Source organism: Anguilla anguilla, chromosome 8, assembly GCF_013347855.1.
Source record: "Anguilla anguilla isolate fAngAng1 chromosome 8, fAngAng1.pri, whole genome shotgun sequence".
NCBI lineage: Eukaryota > Metazoa > Chordata > Actinopteri > Anguilliformes > Anguillidae > Anguilla > Anguilla anguilla.
Window position 1 is genome coordinate 9,494,940 of NC_049208.1, and position 18,773 is coordinate 9,513,712.

Genomic DNA, 18,773 nt, shown 5'->3' on the forward strand with positions numbered 1-18,773 from the left:
GAAAATGCACAAAATAAAATGAATTCACTCAGAGAGAATGTATTCTGTTTACTTGTTTATTCAGACAAACCCATTATTGCAAATACAACATTAAATAAATGACAAAATAAAAGCTCTTTCAGAATGAGAAAGAAAACTTGATCCGTTCCAAGGTTATTACGTTCCTAAGATTTGTACTGTTGTAGATATGGACATTAAAATGAATAAACTGTTAAGTGCACAGAGTTGCAGTTTAATTTTTCTTCTCTTTTTTTTGTTTGTTTGGATAAACGTAAAAAGCAAGGGCTTGATCCTTGCACGGTGCAGATGGGTCAGGTCACCAGCCAATCAGGATGCAGTATGAACTGGGGTGGGGGGGGTGGGGAACCATTATGCAGTTTCTGCATGCTCTTGAAAAATAGCTATGGAGACCGAGGGGGTGGTAGGTTGATGGTAATGGAGTCCACAGAGTTCTGGGTGGCGGCGTCTGGAAGATCTTAGATGTCATGCGTCTGCTTGTCAATCTTGCATTTCAAGTGCTCCTTGTACGCCAAGATGTCTCTGTTCCATTTGGTGATAGTCTGCTTCTCACAAACCCAGATCTCTTTCGCCACCTGGTGGAAGAGGTAGGAATAGCAACACGAAGATTGTTTTACTTCAGGAGCCAAAGAAATCACATTAGAGAAGTCAGCACACAGCACATGCTTTCCATGCTTTTAGAATACAGGACCTTAGGCTACCGAGCAATGAAAGTACAAAGGATGCTTTCTTACTACTGGAGAGGAGAAACACGCTCTTTAATATGAAATTTATAATGACAAGTTGATTTAATCTTTATGGGGATACGACAGGGATTTCGAGTTAAAATGGCCGACGCGCAACCATGACCATCTCCGGGGTCTGAAAGCGCACGCCTCGGCCGTGGGAAGCGGACGTACCTGCTGGATGAGCCTGAAGTCGTGGCTGACCAAGATCATGCCGCCCTCGTAGTCGTTGATGGCATCGGCCAGCGCGTCGATGGTCTCGATGTCCAGGTGGTTGGTGGGCTCGTCCAGGAAGAGCATGTGGGCGTTCTGCCAGGCCAGCCAGGCGAAACAGACTCGGCACTTCTGCCCGTCGGACAGGTTCCTGATGGGGCTCACCTGGGGGGAGGGAGGGAGGGCAGGGTTCAGGTACGCACAGGCATGGGGAGGGGAGGGGGACTTCAGTGCAAGAAAAACATCCTGACAATACATTTTCCTGAGACGGTGGATGTAACAGAATTAACTATAGTTTATTTTTTTAAATTATAAGATTGTGGAATTTCTCTGGGGCGATAGCTCAGGGGGTCCGGTTGCGCGGGAGAACCCGTGGAACCCGTGGAACCCGCGGCGGCGGCGGCTCACCTGCTGCTTGCCCGTCAGGCCGTAGCGGCCGATGATCTTGCGCATCTCCTCCTTCTCCTTGATCTCGGGGTAGCACTTCATCATGTACTCCAGGGGGGACAGGTCCAGCTCCAGCTGCTCCGTCAGGTGCTGGGGAGGAAGGGCAGGGGGCGGGGCTTCAGTAAGGGAGCGCGTGGGTGCAGGGGGTCGCAGGTAAAATGGGGGATGTTTTTTTTAAAGAAACGCACTTTTGGGTTGCGTTAGCGGCGCGCGGTTACCTGGTGATATCTGCCGATCTTCACGTGGGAGTGCTTCCTGATCATGCCGTCTGTGGGGAGTAACTGCAGGGGGAACGGGAGGCCCATCATGAAAAGCACCAATGTCTTCAATCATACTGCACGCGAGTAGTATAAAACCAAAACATGTGAATTGAGTTTTTCAAACTGACTCATCGACTTACAGCCCAATATTGACAGCAGTAAAAACCCACTCAAGGATGCGTTAGAAAAAGATTCGAAGCCATGTGACGGTAAACATCTGAAACTAGTAAACAGCTCCCACAATACGGGGGTAAATGGGAGTATGAATACGGGGGCAGCTAACAGCCCTGAGGAGATGGGTGTAAGTGGCTGTAAAAGAGTAGGGGGCAGTATAGGTGTAAGTGGCTGTAATAGAGTAGGGGGCAGTATAGGTGTAAGTGGCTGTAAAAGAGTAGGGGGCAGTATAGGTGTAAGTGGCTGTAGGAGAGTAGGGGGCAGTATAGGTGTAAGTGGCTGTAGGAGAGTAGGGGGCAGTATAGGTGTAAGTGGCTGTAAAAGAGTAGGGGGCAGTATAGGTGTAAGGGGCTGTAGAAGAGTAGGGGGCAGTATAGGTGCAAGTGGCTGTAGGAGAGTAGGGGGCAGTATAGGTGCAAGTGGCTGTAGGAGAGTAGGGGCAGTATAGGTGTAAGTGGCTGTAAAAGAGTAGGGGGCAGTATAGGTGCAGGTGGCTGTAGGAGAGTAGGGGGCAGTATAGGTGTAAGTGGCTGTAGGAGAGTAGGGGGCAGTATAGGTGTAAGTGGCTGTAGGAGAGTAGGGGGCAGTATAGGTGTAAGTGGCTGTAAAAGAGTAGGGGGCAGTATAGGTGTAAGTGGCTGTAGGAGAGTAGGGGGCAGTATAGGTGTAAGTGGCTGTAGGAGAGTAGGGAGCAGTATAGGTGTAAGTGGCTGTAAAAGAGTAGGGGGCAGTATAGGTGTAAGGGGCTGTAGAAGAGTAGGGGGCAGTATAGGTGCAAGTGGCTGTAGGAGAGTAGGGGGCAGTATAGGTGCAAGTGGCTGTAGGAGAGTAGGGGGCAGTATAGGTGTAAGTGGCTGTAAAGAGTAGGGGGCAGTATAGGTGTAAGTGGCTGTAGGAGAGTAGGGGGCAGTATAGGTGTAAGTGGCTGTAAAAGAGTAGGGGGCAGTATAGGTGCAAGTGGCTGTAGGAGAGTAGGGGGCAGTATAGGTGTAAGTGGCTGTAGAAGAGTAGGGGGCAGTATAGGTGTAAGTGGCTGTAAAGGAGTAGGGGGCAGTATAGGTGTAAGTGGCTGTAGGAGAGTAGGGGGCAGTATAGGTGTAAGTGGCTGTAGGAGAGTAGGGGGCAGTATAGGTGTAAGTGGCTGTAGAAGAGTAGGGGGCAGTATAGGTGTAAGTGGCTGTAGGAGAGTAGGGGGCAGTATAGGTGTAAGGGGCTGTAAAAGAGTAGGGGGCAGTATAGGTGTAAGTGGCTGTAAAAGAGTAGGGGGCAGTATAGGTGTAAGAGGCTGTAGAAGAGTAGGGGGCAGTATAGGTGTAAGTGGCTGTAGGAGAGTAGGGGGCAGTATAGGTGTAAGTGGCTGTAGAAGAGTAGGGGGCAGTATAGGTGTAAGTGGCTGTAGGAGAGTAGGGGGCAGTATAGGTGTAAGTGGCTGTAGGAGAGTAGGGGGCAGTATAGGTGTAAGTGGCTGTAAAAGAGTAGGGGGCAGTATAGGTGTAAGTGGCTGTAGGAGAGTAGGGGGCAGTATAGGTGTAAGTGGCTGTAGGACAGTAGGGGGCAGTATAGGTGTAAGTGGCTGTAGGAGAGTAGGGGGCAGTATAGGTGTAAGTGGCTGTAGGAGAGTAGGGGGCAGTATAGGTGTAAGTGGCTGTAAAAGAGTAGGGGGCAGTATAGGTGTAAGTGGCTGTAGGAGAGTAGGGGGCAGTATAGGTGTAAGTGGCTGTAGGAGAGTAGGGGCAGTATAGGTGTAAGTGGCTGTAGGAGAGTAGGGGCAGTATAGGTGTAAGTGGCTGTAGGAGAGTAGGGGGCAGTATAGGTGTAAGTGGCTGTAGAAGAGTAGGGGGCAGTATAGGTGTAAGTGGCTGTAGGAGAGTAGGGGGCAGTGTAGGTGTAAGTGGCTGTAAAAGAGTAGGGGGCAGTATAGGTGTTAGTGGCTGTAGGAGAGTAGGGGGCAGTATAGGTGTAAGTGGCTGTAGGACAGTAGGGGGCAGTATAGGTGTAAGTGGCTGTAGGAGAGTAGGGGGCAGTATAGGTGTAAGTGGCTGTAAAAGAGTAGGGGGCAGTATAGGTGTAAGTGGCTGTAGGAGAGTAGGGGGCAGTATAGGTGTAAGTGGCTGTAGGAGAGTAGGGGGCAGTATAGGTGTAAGTGGCTGTAAAGAGTAGGGGGCAGTATAGGTGTAAGTGGCTGTAGAAGAGTAGGGGGCAGTATAGGTGTAAGTGGCTGTAGGAGAGTAGGGGGCAGTATAGGTGTAAGTGGCTGTAGGAGAGTAGGGGGAAGTATAGGTGTAAGTGGCTGTAAAAGAGTAGGGGGCAGTATAGGTGTAAGTGGCTGTAGAAGAGTAGGGGGCAGTACAGGTGTAAGTGGCTGTAGGAGAGTAGGGGGCAGTACAGGTGTAAGTGGCTGTAGGAGAGTAGGGGGCAGTATAGGTGTAAGTGGCTGTAGGAGAGTAGGGGGCAGTATAGGTGTAAGTGGCTGTAGGAGAGTAGGGGGCAGTACAGGTGTAAGTGGCTGTAGGAGAGTAGGGGGCAGTATAGGTGTAAGTGGCTGTAGGAGAGTAGGGGGCAGTATAGGTGTAAGTGGCTGTAGGAGAGTAGGGGGCAGTATAGGTGTAAGTGGCTGTAGGAGAGTAGGGGCAGTATAGGTGTAAGTGGCTGTAGGAGAGTAGGGGGCAGTATAGGTGTAAGTGGCTGTAGGAGAGTAGGGGGCAGTATAGGTGTAAGTGGCTGTAGGAGAGTAGGGAGCAGTATAGGTGTAAGTGGCTGTAGGAGAGTAGGGAGCAGTATAGGTGTAAGTGGCTGTAGGAGAGTAGGGGGCAGTATAGGTGTAAGTGGCTGTAAAAGAGTAGGGGGGCAGTATAGGTGTAAGTGGCTGTAGGAGAGTAGGGGGCAGTATAGGTGTAAGTGGCTGTAAAGAGTAGGGGGCAGTATAGGTGTAAGTGGCTGTAGAAGAGTAGGGGGCAGTATAGGTGTAAGTGGCTGTAGGAGAGTAGGGGGCAGTATAGGTGTAAGTGGCTGTAGGAGAGTAGGGGGCAGTATAGGTGTAAGTGGCTGTAAAAGAGTAGGGGGCAGTACAGGTGTAAGTGGCTGTAGGAGAGTAGGGGGCAGTATAGGTGTAAGTGGCTGTAGGAGAGTAGGGGGCAGTATAGGTGTAAGTGGCTGTAGGAGAGTAGGGGGCAGTACAGGTGTAAGTGGCTGTAGGAGAGTAGGGGGCAGTACAGGTGTAAGTGGCTGTAGGAGAGTAGGGGGCAGTATAGGTGTAAGTGGCTGTAGGAGAGTAGGGGGCAGTATAGGTGTAAGTGGCTGTAGGAGAGTAGGGGGCAGTATAGGTGTAAGTGGCTGTAGGAGAGTAGGGGGCAGTATAGGTGTAAGTGGCTGTAGGAGAGTAGGGGGCAGTATAGGTGTAAGTGGCTGTAAAAGAGTAGGGGGCAGTATAGGTGTAAGTGGCTGTAGGAGAGTAGGGGGCAGTATAGGTGTAAGTGGCTGTAAAAGAGTAGGGGGCAGTATAGGTGTAAGTGGCTGTAAAAGAGTAGGGGGCAGTATAGGTGTAAGTGGCTGTAGGAGAGTAGGGGGCAGTATAGGTGTAAGTGGCTGTAGAAGAGTAGGGGGCAGTATAGGTGTAAGTGGCTGTAGGAGAGTAGGGGGCAGTATAGGTGTAAGTGGCTGTAGGAGAGTAGGGGGCAGTATAGGTGTAAGTGGCTGTAGGAGAGTAGGGGCAGTATAGGTGTAAGTGGCTGTAGGAGAGTAGGGGGCAGTATAGGTGTAAGTGGCTGTAGGAGAGTAGGGGCAGTATAGGTGTAAGTGGCTGTAGGAGAGTAGGGGGCAGTATAGGTGTAAGTGGCTGTAGGAGAGTAGGGGGCAGTATAGGTGTAAGTGACTGTAGGAGAGTAGGGGGCAGTATAGGTGTAAGTGGCTGTAGGACAGTAGGGGGCAGTATAGGTGTAAGTGGCTGTAGGAGAGTAGGGGGCAGTATAGGTGTAAGTGGCTGTAGGAGAGTAGGGGGCAGTATAGGTGTAAGTGGCTGTAGGAGAGTAGGGGGCAGTATAGGTGTAAGTGGCTGTAGGAGAGTAGGGGGCAGTATAGGTGTAAGTGGTTTTAAGGGCACAGGGGCAGTATGGGTGTAAATGGCTGTAGGACAGTAGGGGGCAGTATAGGTGTAAGTGGCTGTAGGAGAGTAGGGGGCAGTATAGGTGTAAGTGGCTGTAGGAGAGTAGGGGGCAGTATAGGTGTAAGTGGCTGTAGAAGAGTAGGGGGCAGTATAGGTGTAAGTGGCTGTAGAAGAGTAGGGGGCAGTATAGGTGTAAGTGGCTGTAGGAGAGTAGGGGGCAGTATAGGTGTAAGTGGCTGTAGGAGAGTAGGGGGCAGTATAGGTGTAAGTGGCTGTAGGAGAGTAGGGGGCAGTATAGGTGTAAGTGGCTGTAGGAGAGTAGGGAGCAGTATAGGTGTAAGTGGCTGTAAAAGAGTAGGGGGCAGTATAGGTGTTAGTGGCTGTAGGAGAGTAGGGGGCAGTATAGGTGTAAGTGGCTGTAGGACAGTAGGGGCAGTATAGGTGTAAGTGGCTGTAGGAGAGTAGGGGGCAGTATAGGTGTAAGTGGCTGTAAGACAGTAGGGGGCAGTATAGGTGTAAGTGGCTGTAGGAGAGTAGGGGGCAGTATAGGTGTAAATGGCTGTAAGACAGTAGGGGGCAGTATAGGTGTAAGTGGCTGTAGGACAGTAGGGGGCAGTATAGGTGTAAGTGGCTGTAGGAGAGTAGGGGGCAGTATAGGTGTAAGTGGCTGTAGGAGAGTAGGGGGCAGTATAGGTGTAAGTGGCTGTAGAAGAGTAGGGGGCAGTATAGGTGTAAGTGGCTGTAGGAGAGTACAGGGGCAGTATAGGTGTAAGTGGCTGTAGGAGAGTAGGGGGCAGTATAGGTGTAAGTGGCTGTAGAAGAGTACAGGGGCAGTATAGGTGTAAGTGGCTGTAGGAGAGTAGGGGGCAGTATAGGTGTAAGTGGCTGTAGGAGAGTAGGGGGCAGTATAGGTGTAAGTGGCTGTAGGAGAGTAGGGGGCAGTATAGGTGTAAGTGGCTGTAGGAGAGTAGGGGGCAGTATAGGTGTAAGTGGCTGTAGAAGAGTACAGGGGCAGTATAGGTGTAAGTGGCTGTAGGACAGTAGGGGGCAGTATAGGTGTAAGTGGTTTTAAGAGCACGGGGGCCGTATCGTACCTCTCCTGTAAGGAGCTTCAGCAGCGTCGACTTCCCGGCCCCGTTGGGCCCCACCAGGGCCACCCGCGTGTCCAGGTCTATACCGAACTCCAGGTTATTATAAATGTGAGGCTGGGGAAACAGGGCAGAGTAAGTCCTGATGTGTTCAAGGGCAACGAAGTGCCCTATTCCAGTGGCTCTCAACCTCGGTCCTGAAGACCCCCCTGTGTATGCCAGTTTCCACTTCAACCACAGTTGCAGAACCCCAGTTCCAGAATTTTAACAAGCTCTTAATTTCTCAATTAGGTGCTTTTCATGTTTAGATTGACCATTTACCCTCTTAAACCACATGTCAGAAATATCTGTGCATGCAATGAAGAATAAAAGTCCCACGGTCAGATAATGACAAAGCAGCAAAACAATTTAGACTGCATTGAATCAATAGGCTCCTACGTAATGAAAGTCTAGACACTAAAACTATTTGGCAGATAATGAACAATTCAAAGACAAAGCAAATGACAAACAAGCAAAACCTGTTGTATTACTAAGTTTAAGGGAAAAAATTATTTTAAATGACGTGTTCAGCAAACTAAATAAAGTGGATCTCCTCTCAGGAGGGCTGAGGGAGGACCTCCACAGACCCGGGCAGGACCCTCACCGCGTCGTCAGTGTACTTGAAGCTGACGTTCTGGACCATGATTACCGGAGGGGGTATCTTCCCACAGGGAGGAAAAACAAATGACAGGGTCTAGACGGAGAGAGAGATTACGTTTAAAATCCTTCATCACAAAAATAAACATCATAACGCATCAAACGCTACTTACGTCACTGTCCAATTCATACACACTGAATCGTTTACACTTCACATGCTAAAAAGAGACTTTCGTATCAAACTAAGACACACCTTCATGATAGTTCATAAATTTGGTTAATTTCTTCTATGCGATTTTGTAAATGTGGCCTCACTTCAAATCATTCTGAAAATAAATTCTTGTAGATGGTGTTACACACTTCTCCCAAGACCTAAATGTGGTCCTAGGTCAGCAAACTAAAGCAGTTGGGACTTTTGGACGTGTCCAAAGGTAGCAGATACAGTGTGAGTAGCACTCTTTCATTGTGCTCTGTGGATTCCCTCAGAAGAGAGTCTCTCAGTGTGCGTGTGTGTGTGTGTGTGTGTGTGTGTGCTGCTCTAAACGGGGGGGGTGCCGCTGGATCAGTTAAACGCTTCGGTCCAGTCTTTGTCACGGCGCCGCCGCGCTGAGAACATGCTGCTTGGCGGCGGCGCTACAATTCGGCCTTTTGTTTACATCATGTCACCGCGGCAACCCCACAGACGGAACTGCTCCGCCCCTTATAAGGCATTCATTTGTCAGGGCAGGACAGCCCTTTGGCAAGCGAATGTGCACTCACAGCCAAGAATCACCCTTTACAGTATTTACTGAACCGGTGGAACTGTCAGTCAAACTGATGGCAGTTTTCCCATGCAGCCTGTTAGTCCTCCCCAGTATTTTGCTCATATCACCTGGATTTGCCCAATAAGCACAATTCTTCAGCCAGGAGGCGGAGCTAATCAGTGTAATCACTTGGCTGAGTTCATGGGTGGAGGAAACACAAGGCAGGACTGTTACTCCCTGACCCCGGAACTTTCCGCCTCTGCTCGTTAGCCACCTGCGCTCACCTTGTCATTTACCACGCGCTCTGTCAAGCCCGATGCTACCATCTTCTGCAGGGTCTTCTCTTTGCTCTGAGCCTGTCGGGCCAGCTTGGCTGAGCCGTGGCCAAACCGTGCGATGTAGTTCTGAGCAGGAGGGGACGCAGGGTTAGCGTGCATTTATCTGTCTCGCACCAAAGGTTACAGTAACACTAGCTCTGGGTTTTTCTACATAACATCAGAAACTTCCACAAGGACTGTACATTCAGCTCATTTGCACAAACTTAAAGGTGGTACGTTTTTATTTGCCAACTACAATAAAGACCCATTCCATCAAAAGGAATTACTTGCAATGAACAGTGTTTATTTAAGGCTCTCTGCTGTAATGAGTGGAGTAGTTCAAAACTCCACCCCGAGCCACCAGGTGGCAGCATTTACCTTCATGTGTGCGATCTGGTCCTGCTCCCAGTTGTACCGCTTCATCTGATTCTCCTCCAGCTCCTCTCTGGTCTTCACGTACTGGTCATAGTTACCCTTCATTAAAAATAGACGGCCGTTAGGATGCTTGTGTAACACAAACCTTTAGACCTGCCCTTCGAGAAAAAGGACACTGCGCAGAACGGGGATGGACACTGAAATCAAATACAGGTCCTGCACAGGCCCCACTCATTATGTACACAGGCCACGAGCTGACCAATGGGCCGCACTGTCCAAAGAACATTCTGTACATGCTGAATTTTACTGCACTAGGCAGCACAAGAAAATGCTTTAACCACGGTTATAAAACATTTACAGATACTGCAGCCCTGTTCTGCAACACTATCTTTAGCCTCAAGTATCAATCGATCAGCAAACTGGGTTTTACACGCCGACTACGGCTTATGAACACGCAAACGCCCACAGGACTCTGGTGGTGAATATCAGAGCAGAATTTACCATCGAGCAGGAGAATGAACACACCTAATCACAAGAGCGCGCCAAATACGACACTTAATCAAAGACTACCACATTATAACACCAAGTACTTCATATCACAATATAACCATCAGATAATGAGTGTGGAGACCCACTGCAGAGGACAGAACGCAGGGCACTGTTTACTGGCTGTGGACTTTTTAGTGGGCGGTGCTTACCGTGTAGTACTTGAGCTTCCGCTGGTGCAGGTGGATGATGTTGGTGCACACGCCGTTCAGGAAGTCCTGAGAGTGGGAGATGAGCACCAGGATCCGCCTGAACCTGAGCAAACGAGCAAACGAGACCGTCAGATCCAGCGTTTGACCAGAGAGCTGTGTCCACACGCTACCCGGGAGCCTGAGCATACCACACCACATCATCTCATTAGCACGTTCAGTCAACATTCACTAGCCCGCACCGCTGGCTAAAGTCATCAAGCAACACACAGGGGCAGTCTCTTATCTTGTTGCGCGCTGCATGCTATAGAAAGTATCTATGCTTGGCAAATTCATCCAAAAATAATGTAAATACCACAAGTTCTCATTAGCACGTTCAGGCAACACGCTTAACCCCGCACCGCTTGCTAAAGTAATCAAGCAACACACAGGGGTGGTGTCTCAAATCCTGTAGTTCTCTGCATGCTATAAAAAGTGTCTGCGCTTGAAAAATTCATCCAAAAAATAATAATAATTTTTTACTTGACAGGAAGGCGAACAATGTTGCACGGTTACAGAATCCGGACGATTGGTTTACTTTTTTCACGTTGAGCTGGCACGGGTCCCCAGCGCTGCGGTGACATCATCAGGCGCTTACATCAGGCGCCTATATCTGCATACGTGTTTCGCTGCCAACTGATCTTTGGCCGGCTGAGCTGTCTTTGCGCCAGCGAATGGCGAGAGGTTATCACTTCTCAGAAGGTCATGTAGAGCGTGTGGGACTACAAAGGGGGCGGGGATAAGCACGCCTCCGCTGCTGCTGCTGCTGCTGGCCACACACCCATTTCCTGCATCATTAACTCCCGAGTCCAGCTGAAGGAAGTCAGACTGCACACGTTTCCACCAGAGGGAAAACTCCCAACATTCCATGGGAAACGAACCCGGTACCCACCCAGGGAAAGTGAATGTTACCCCACATTTCCCCCCCCCACCCTTATCCTAAAGCTTAATGAAAACCGACCCTAAGAACAAGTCACGGTGGGGCGTCCAAATCTGATCGCACACTATTATATCAACTGAAAATCCAAGCAGTCTCTGCAGTTTTCTGCAAGTTCACCAAACCGATTAGTTCACTTTAAATGGGCCCGTCCTTGACCAACCAAAGACTTGACAAGGTGAATATTAAAGTTCTTTTAAACGGTGTGCATTAAATAGCCCAACGTTTTTTGTTTTTTTTAAAAACAGTTTTTTGTTCCATTTTAATGCGACTGAAAGGAAAACCCACGCAGTTCCTGAATTACTGAATCTGCTATGACAGGAATTTGGCGTCCGCATTCCGGCAGGCAGAGCGTAGAGCGAAACGAGGCCAGGCAGGTCCCAGAAAACCTGCAGTATTTCCGCTTCGTCCGTTTAACGATATTCTAGACGGCAGGGTTCGGATGTTAAGAGAAGAACCATTTGCTTAAAAAAAGCAGGGCTGCCAAACTCTGTTCCTGGAGATCTGCCTTCCTGTAGGTTTTCATTTATGCCCTAATTTGGCGCACCTGATTCTACCAATTAGCAGCTCAACCAGATCAAGCTGTTGAGAGGTGTACTTTGTTATGGTTGGAGTGAAAACCTGCAAGACGGTAGATCTCCAGGAACAGGGTTGGGCAGCCCTGCTCTAGCTGTTGAGTGAGGTGTGCTTTGTTAGGGGCGGAGTGAAAACCTACAGGACAGTAGATTTCCAGGAACAGGGTTGGGCAGCCCTATTTTAAAGCATTACTGGTTCTAGAAGGCACAGTAGTGGGCGTTCCCCGATCGTCATAAAAAGGCGGACTCACTGTTTAAGCTCCTCCTCCAGCCACACGCAGGCGTCCAGGTCCAGGTGATTGGTGGGCTCGTCCAGAAGCAACATGAAGGGCTTGATGAACAGGGCCCTGGGACAGAGGAGAGGGCACGGGGGGGGGGGGGGGGGGGGGGGGGGAGAGAGAGACAGGGTCAGCATCCAAACCTACGGATTCTCCCGCCCCACGCGCGGGCGGACTGCAGAGACGGGGGCGTTTGCGCCGGAGCCGCGCCGATCAGCTGAACGCTTCGGTCCGTTTTTGTCACCGCGCCGCCGCGCTGTGGACGCACTGCAGGGCGGCGGCGCTATCATTCGGCCTTTTATTACATCACGCCGGCGCAGCTCCGCCTCCTTGGCCTCACTCTGGACACAGCTGCACACGGGGGGGGCGCGGAGCTCAGAGGCTCCACCACCCATCAGAAAAACCTGGGCAGTGCTGGGCTGGAGGTACCAGGCACCAGTCTTGTCCTTGAATTGATATGCACGCCAATAGGTGAGTTAACCTCAAAATAGGTCGAAGAAATTCTTGATCAGCACAGTGCCGTTGATGTAAAGCACCATGAGTGCTAGTGGCGCCCCCTTGTGGAGAATCTTTAGCCTACTATACGTGAGCGAGCGATGAGCAGAGTCAGCGCGTGTTACAAGCCAAGCCCGTGAGGTGCTTCGCATCCAAAAAGGCAGTTCATTAACCTATTAATCACCTTCGAAAGGCTGAATGTCCCCAACATATGACTACATATAGGGGCGACATAGCTCAGGAGGTAAGACCGATTGTCTGGCAGTCGGAGGGTTGCCGGTTCAAACCCTGCCCTGGGCATGTCGAAGTGTCCTTGAGCAAGACACCTAACCCCTAACTGCTCTGGCGAATGAGAGGCATCAATTGTAAAGCGCTTTGGATAAAAGCGCTATATAAATGCAGTCCATTTACACACCATCCCTTGCTTTCATTTGCACAAAATGGAGGCGATACTTAAAGCACATCTGGCAGGCGGTGAAGGAGCAGAGCAGAGCAGAGCCGTACCGGGCCAGGGCCACGCGCATCCTCCAGCCTCCGCTGAAGTCCTTGAGCTTCTTGCGCTGCATGGCGGCGGTGAAGCCCAGGCCATGCAGGATCCGGCAGGCCCGCACCTCTGCCTTGTCCGCGTCCAGCTCCTCCAGGCGCTCGTACAGCTCCATCAGCTTCTCGCACTCGGCTGCGTGGGGTGGGGGTGGGGGAGGAGAGAGATGGGAGGAGAGCGGGGACGCAGAGGGTTAAATTTCACCACAGTCAAAAACTGCAAAAGCACACCAAGGGGCCTGATTTACTGAGAGCTTTAGCATGTGCAAAACCCTTTTAGCATGCGCACAACAAGTAACACAACCAACGACTGGTGCACAACAAATACTGTGACCAATCACTGGTCATGTTATTGGCTTTGTGTGTGCTACAGGTCTTAGTAAATCAGGCCCTAAGTGTTGGTTTGGGAATTGGGATTGCAACTCTGAGGTTGCAGGTTTGATTCCCAGGTGCGGCACTGCCATTGTACCCTTGAGCCAAAATCTTAACCTGAACTGCTTCAGTAAATATACAACTGTGCAATGTGACTATAATCTGCTGAATGTCTTAAATATACACATTGGGTGAATCAGGTTTAAAATCTTAAACCTGTTCAAACATTTTCCCATTTTTCACTTGACTGTGCAGATGCCATCAGTAGAATAAAGCTTATTTTTCAGTGAAGGCAGAGCTCCTAGTATTTCTCGCCAGCGATCTACAGCTGGGTTGGCCGTCCAACTTCTGGTACAACTATAAGGTCAAAGGTCATTTTATTTACACAATGGCAGAGCTACAAGCACGGGAGGCAAGTCCATGGTACTGAGCCAAGACCAAATCATCCCACACAAACCTGGCTCAAATTCAACTTTAACAGCCAACGTGGCATTACTTCAAGAATGCATTTTTGACAAGGATACAATTTGCCAAAGCGGAAATGGACCAACAAAACCCTAATCTGTAACGGTACTTGCAGGGATCCAATAGCAGAATAGAATGTAGCACCTTCTCAGGTTGCTACGGTTTCTGACTCATCAGAAATCATTGTCCCTCGCTCCGATAATTCATCACATGACAGGCACACGTGATGCTGAGGATATCGTAGCGAGGGCGTGCTGTGCCACGCCTAGGAAGGGAGTCTGCCACCAGCAACACAGCTCCCATGGTAACGTGGACATCGGACAGGAACTGTAGCCAATGGGAATCCAGTATCAGCTCATAGGGGAGGTGGAAAGGACAGAATATGGAGGAGACTCCTTTATCACCACTTTCCTCCAATAAAGGAGAGCCAGATCCCGGAGAACGCCACAGATCTAAACCTGTGGTTCCTAACCCTGTTCCCAGAGATCAGCCTTGCTGTAGGTTTTCATTTCAACCCTAATTTGGCACACCTGACTATTTACCAGCTCAAAGCCCTGCTCTAGCTGTTGAATGAGGTGTGCTTTGTTGGGGTTGAAGTGAAAGCCTTCAGGACAACAGACCTCCAGGAACAGAGTTGGGAACCCATGATCCGCACAGAAGACGCGTGTGTGCGCATGTAGGGAAGCGATGTAGACGTAGTGTGTGTGTGTGTGTGTGTGTGTGTGTGCGCACGTAGGGAAGCGATGTAGTGCGTGTGTGTGTGTGTGCACGTAGGGAAGCGATGTAGACGTAGTGTGTGTGTGTGTGTTACTCACAGTCCTCGTGAGCGAGCCGCTCGGCCTCCTTCTCCAGCTTGATGCGCTCCTCGTCCACCTCCATCACGCACTGCAGCGCCGTCTTGTCGCTGGGGGCCATCTCGCGCGTCAGGTGGTAGATGTCGATGTGCTCGGGCACGGGGATCTCGCGGTAGCCGATCGCCGACAGCAGCATGGACTTGCCTGCAAGACACCGGTGCGGCCCGTAAGAACGGAGACGGAAGGGCGGCCCTCCGACATGGTCACGTGATCCAGAGCTGGCTTTCAAGCTCCCTCTCTCACCGCAGCCACATCTGATAGGCCCAGACATGCCACAGTACAGCTCTCACAGCCAATCAGAAGCTATCACGATGAGGAAGGCCAAACATCCAACCCTACAGAAAGATCCCGACTGCCCTTTTCCTTGAGGTCTCTCTCTAACAGCTGCTCACTGGTGGCAGAAGGGAGCCTCTCAAGATGGCGACACAGGGTGGGCAAAGGGGTCGTGTATAAATAGCCTTTACCGTGACATCAGCGTAATAGCACAGGAGAGCAAAGTGTACAAGCTCACAGGAGCAGGGTGAAATTTCGAAGCGACTGAAAGCCAAGCACCGAGCCAGCCGAAACCCAAGAACGCAGACGCTCCCTATGGACGCCCCCCAGAGCCGCTGAGCACTGTACCTGGAGCAGGGCTAGCCAGGGCTCTGGAATGATGTCACAGTCTGGTAGGCAGATCACATGACCTTTCCACTGCAAGTGGCTAAGTCTAACCGGTACAGAGCCTGCCATTTTAGGATTAGTAACAGGTTCTGAGTGTTAATTATCCTCTTCATAGTACTAGCTCGTCTTAATCTACTGACATACACTTATTCTCTTCACGTTACATTACATTTATTTAGCAGACGTTTATATCCAAAGCGACGTACAAAAGTGCATATCATGGTTATTGGACAACTACAAAACACAGGCTCTTAGGATTCAGAGGCGACATAGCTCAGGAGGTAAGAACGATTGTCTGGCAGTCGGAGGGTTGCCGGTTCAAACCCCACCCTGGGCGTGTCGAAGTGTCCTTGAGCAAGACACCTAACCCCTAACTGCTCTGGCGAATGAGAGGCATCAATTGTAAAGCGCTTTGGATAAAAGCGCTACATAAATGCAGTCCATTTACCATTTACCATTCAGGTTGGCCTGGACAAAGGAGCCCGTCACCCGGGCGCCACATAGTTACTCGTGAGTGGGGGGGGAAGAGCCGGGTCACCTGTGCCGTTGAGGCCAATGAGGCCATAGCGTCGTCCGGAGTTGAGCTCCAGGCTGGTGTCGCTCAGCAGCTCCTGGCCGTGGAAGGTGAGGGAGAGGCTGCTGATGTGCACGTCGGTGCTGTTCGGGTGGGACGCCAGCACGCCCGTCACCGCCCGCGCCTCCGTCTTCTTCAGCTCGAACTCGTCCAGCTCCTGGGTCAGGCTGTCCACCCCTGCCACAAGGGGAGGGGGGGGAGCAAGAGAGGTGTAATTCAGACACTTCCCCAGAGGACAACTTTCCACGCTCACTCGCACAGGTTAGAAGTGTAAAATAATTCAAAAGCGGTTTTATTCAGCAACAGAAAACCTACACACACCAAACAGAGAATTGAACATCTCCCATCAGTCACAGTCTCTGGAATCTCTTCCACATGCTTTTCTAAAAGCGAAAGTGCCCATTATTCTCCGTGGCTCACCATTCTCATCTCCGTTCTCCTGGCCCTCTGCCCTCTCAATCTCAGTCTCAGTCTCAGTCTCTCCGTTCAGCTCGTCGGTCTTCTTGGTGCGTTGGCGAGCTTTGGCGGCCTCCTTCTTCTTCGCCGCCTTCTTCTTGGCCAGATCGGACGGCATGGTCGTAGACCTCGGGTACAGATATAAACCAGACGACCGCAACCTACTGGGCAGATAGGCTGAGCTGTAATCACGGAAGCTAGGACAGGATGTGGAACATCATAAGTATGGGAAAGTAGCTTAATCGCTTGAACCTCAACCCAAACGTGAAATAACCGGGGCATTTTATTTCGAGTTTCGAACAAATAAAGGCATTGTTCAAACTTCTCGCTGTGTTTAGCGGTCTAACGTTACTGCCCAACACGTACCCAAGGAACAAACGCAGACCGCATTGTGGATTTTGCTTTGCCGCTAGCCAGCAACGTGAACACTTACGTATCCAAACAAGGAAAAGGGCAGCCGTTGTCTGATCTGATTTCCTTCCCCCTACCCACCGCCCATCCTTACCCGGCTACTTCACATTTGGAAACAACGCATTTTCACACCTCAAAATTGGCTATCGAAAGAAACAACGTTTCCGGATTACTGACATTTAACTTAAACTTTAAATTTAAGTCACACTCAGTTTGAAAATTCACAATCAGTCAGTAATAAGAACGGCAAACTTCACTACCGCTAGCAAACTAGCTAACTTAGCACGTGTTTTTCTTGGCTAGCTAAGCTAACCGGCTAGCATTACAGTCTCGCGTTAGTAAGCGCATCCCGAAAACGCTACAATGTAGCCAACCGGCTAGACGGTGATATCTGGTAAATTTAAACACTGGGGGTTGTTACAATAAAAATTGTTTTAAAAAGGATACTTCGTGTTAAGCCAAACACCCAAATCACAGCGAATGCCACCAAACCTCTACCTAACATTACCACCAGTCTCCATTGTCATTAATTGCAACACAGTTCTGAGACAGGCCTAACGTTATTGCTTAAGTCCGGCTGTCCAGCCAAGTTAGCCGGTTAACATTAGCTGCTCCGCCTTGGCGTTTCGACAATTAAGTCACAATACGTTAAATGGCTAACGTGACCTAACGTTGCCCATTTAAAATAGTGTAGCTACTATTCTGCCACTTTCCATGGCACCAATTTAACATTAAAGATAGCAACAGTACCTCCCGTTTGTCTTTTAATTCCTAGGCCTAACTTGGATAACGTTAAGGCTAGTTCAATTAGCCAATAGCCAACTCCGTACAGTAATATAGCTACATTACTTTTAAATTATCATATTAAATATGTTAGTTCGTTATTTTAGCTAAAACTATATTTTTTAAAATAATATTTTGGCGAATAGATTGTTAGTAGGTTAGGAGCCCCATCCAAAAATACCGACAGTGTTCAAAGCCTATAAAACGTTTGCCATCCTTTTTTCTAACACTAGGCCTCGAATCGGCAGCCGGCAGCTGAGTTAGGCTAACGAGCTAATTAGCTCAAAATCAAAATGTAACATTTACAATTTCACAGGAAATTTCTACGCGATAGCCAACTAGTAAACTACGACAATTTAAACCACCGTGAAACTATTGTCATAATCAGTTATTGTCAGCCAGTATTCTGTATGCAGCCAAGTTAGTTAGCAAGAGAAAAGTAATCAGGGTAACATCGGTTAGCTTGGTAGCCAATTTCTCTGCCTAAATCGAGTTTACGGCTCCGTCTGCTTCGACACTGCGTTGTGTGCATCATGGTTTCAGCCCCGTTAGCTTGCCGCATTGCCCCGGTTTTGTCGCTAGTTCACTAATCGAGCCCATTTCACTATATAATCGTCGAAATTGTTCTTTTTTAATAAAGTTTATACGAGCGAATAAAGCCATATTTGTTATGGAGCAGTTGCTACATTCATTTATTATACGAAATCCAAAAACTAAAAAGGTAGTAAGATTCATATTTTCTTCTTACCTTTCCCTTTAGTCACCGGCGACACTGAGGGATGAGGGGGAACCAAGACAATCTCGCGTGTCCACAATACCGGTTCGACAACCAATCAAATGCCGAATATTATTGTCTTAAATATGGCGGGACTTTGACTCCACCTTTTCTACAGGGATGTTGGGAAAAGTAGTTTTAGGCCATTATGATGTCTTAAAATAAAAACGGCAAGAATTTTCAAAAATATGAACAATTATAATTGTTCATTGATACAATTCTGAAGATATTAAAGTACTGATTTATAACATCAGTTTAGGCAAAATTCAGTCAGAGTTATCCAATATGAATATAATGAATTTAAATAAATAATGTCCTCCTAGTTCAAGAGTAGACTTTCAGTAATGAATTTAAGTTATGAAAAACTAAGAATCTAAATGAGTAAGACATGACTATACAGAGTGGGTTTAAATCAGGCTGCCATGCCCTTTTCTATCCTAATTGTGTGCACTTAATTCAGGCCATATTTTATAATATCCTATGCCCATGGCTAATAACCGTTCCACACAAATACCATATATAAGCACATCATTTAGCTGCTAACTTGTGGGGGGAAATCGCATTTAATTAGTACACCACATGGCGGAAATGTCACCGAAACACAAAACTGAAGAAAACAAGGGCACATAGTGAAAAGAGCACAGAGAACAAAATGCAATCATAAATTAATCTACCAAATAACATTTTGCAATTAGGATTGCAATTCGGACCACTCAGCCATTGTGAATGTTCCCAAAACATGTGTGGATAAAATATCTGTGGTTCA

The 18,773-nt window shown here is 49.0% G+C and overlaps 1 protein-coding gene across 2 annotated transcripts; it reads right to left on the reverse strand.

Moving 5' to 3' along the window:
• Positions 1-42: 42 nt before the first annotated feature.
• abcf2a (ATP-binding cassette, sub-family F (GCN20), member 2a) lies at positions 43-18,057 on the reverse strand. Of its 2 annotated transcripts, none has more exons than XM_035430424.1 (15): positions 17,981-18,057; positions 16,003-16,199; positions 15,547-15,759; positions 14,310-14,492; positions 12,622-12,793; positions 11,596-11,691; positions 9,797-9,899; positions 9,102-9,197; positions 8,691-8,810; positions 7,671-7,760; positions 7,034-7,144; positions 1,622-1,684; positions 1,365-1,493; positions 918-1,121; positions 43-593 (listed from the first exon to the last, which is right to left on the reverse strand). In XM_035430424.1, exons 2-15 carry the CDS (start codon positions 16,154-16,156, stop codon positions 477-479), a joined length of 1,851 nt encoding a protein of 616 aa, XP_035286315.1. In that variant the 5' UTR covers positions 16,157-16,199; positions 17,981-18,057; the 3' UTR covers positions 43-476. The 2 variants fall into 2 exon arrangements, with proteins under 2 accessions (XP_035286315.1, XP_035286314.1); XM_035430423.1 differs by having other exon boundaries at positions 16,003-16,202.
• Between the last annotated feature and the right edge of the window lie 716 nt (positions 18,058-18,773).